We start from the raw sequence: 1,506 nt of genomic DNA, 5'->3' as shown, positions 1-1,506 counted from the left end.
ATTTAAAATCAATGCAGTCCCATGGCCCTCTGCGGCCCAAAGTTAAAAACTGTTGTTCTCAAGGTGGTGCTCACGGCCCGCAGGTTAAGAGTCTCTGCTCTAGACCAATAAAAGTTTTCAATCCTGCACCCTCTGAAGCAAAACTAGCATGTTGTCAGGAGATAATTTCAACAAACTACAGATCATTTTGAAATTCTGAGATGGAGAATTTGAGAACAATAACTCTATATTGGTCTAGCATTAACTAATGGTTTTAGTTTTATATTTCTGGGGTCATGTCGTCCTTCAGGACTCCTTGTCCCGCCATCGTGGAGCCCATGGAGCCACCTGGTGACGAGGAAGGCCTTCCTGAGAAGCTGGTACCGAAAATTCCCAAGTACCACAAGTGGGTGAAGATGTTTTCTTCAAGTCCTTGTAGATTTTTGTGACCTGCTTCTGAGAACTCGCTGGGGTTTGTCTTCTGCTCTTCAGGGAGCGAGAGCAGCAGCCACGCTTCGCCCAGCCGGGAACCTTTGAGTTTGAGTACACGTCTCGCTGGAAGGCTCTGGATGAGATGGAGAAGCAGCAGAGAGAGCAGGTGGACAAAAACATCAAAGAGGCCAAAGAGAAGCTGGAGGCTGAGCTGGAGTCTGCTAAACATGAACACCAGCTGATGTTAATGAGACAAGGTGAGACCAGTCCAGACGTTAATGAGACCAGTTCTGCTACTAAAATAACTTTCAAGATACAGACTCTGCTCTTTGTCTTGTTTATTAATGAACGACTGTACATGAAAACTCATCTTTAAGTCATTGTACAAACTTTTTATGTTTTTTTTCTTCAGATTTAATGAGACGTCAGGAGGAACTCAGAAGATTGGAGGAGCTTCGCAACCAGGAGCTGCAGAGACGAAAACAGATAGAAATGATGTTTGTTTTCACGTCTTGTTTGAATTTGACAAAAAGACATAAATATTGTTAATCTGGTTRTAGTCTAAAAGTAGTGCAAAAGAGAAAAACAAAACAAACGTGCCAWTCCAGGTCATTTATTTGARTCTCTCTGTCCACAGGCATGAYGAGGAGAGGAGGAGGAGGGAGGAAGAGATGATGAGGCACAGAGAGCAGGAGGACATGAGGCGTCAGCCTGATGGCTTCAAACCAAACTACCATGAAAACGTGAGTCCAGTCACTGCAGAAACACAATCAATCTGTAGCAAACAAAGATAGTGCTGGCAGCCACAAACAATTATTTTTATAGTCAATTAATCAACGATTATTTTTTTCGATTAGTCGACTAATCAGATCATATGCTAATTGAATATAAAACATAGAGCTTATTGCACCAGAATGCAGCTGCTATTATATAACCATCGTTAGATTTTAGCTATATGCTAACTAAAAATAATTGCTGTGGAAGGCAAGTTCTGCTCTACAGATATTGCACAGGTTTCTCTCTCATTTTCTTAAAATGATCCCACACTTTTGAGTTCTGTTGCCAGGTAGCCATGATAACAGAGCCTGTCTGTAT

At 41.9% G+C, this 1,506-nt stretch overlaps 1 protein-coding gene across 1 annotated transcript in view; it reads left to right on the top strand.

The window, feature by feature from the left end:
* Positions 1-289: 289 nt before the first annotated feature.
* LOC106536950 (paraspeckle component 1) overlaps positions 290-1,506 on the top strand; it is a gene marked incomplete at its 5' end in the record, with an annotated part of 5,231 nt that continues 4,014 nt past the window's right edge. The window contains 4 exon segments of the mRNA XM_014034314.1: positions 290-385; positions 472-668; positions 824-908; positions 1,049-1,154. Of these exon segments, the coding sequence (XP_013889768.1) occupies positions 290-385; positions 472-668; positions 824-908; positions 1,049-1,154 (484 nt within the window).

The sequence above is a fragment of the Austrofundulus limnaeus genome, unplaced genomic scaffold, assembly GCF_001266775.1.
Source record: "Austrofundulus limnaeus strain Quisiro unplaced genomic scaffold, Austrofundulus_limnaeus-1.0 Scaffold2049, whole genome shotgun sequence".
In the NCBI taxonomy this organism is placed as follows: domain Eukaryota; kingdom Metazoa; phylum Chordata; class Actinopteri; order Cyprinodontiformes; family Rivulidae; genus Austrofundulus; species Austrofundulus limnaeus.
Note: the sequence above shows the minus strand (reverse complement) of the source record. Positions and strands in the feature narration are given on the sequence as shown.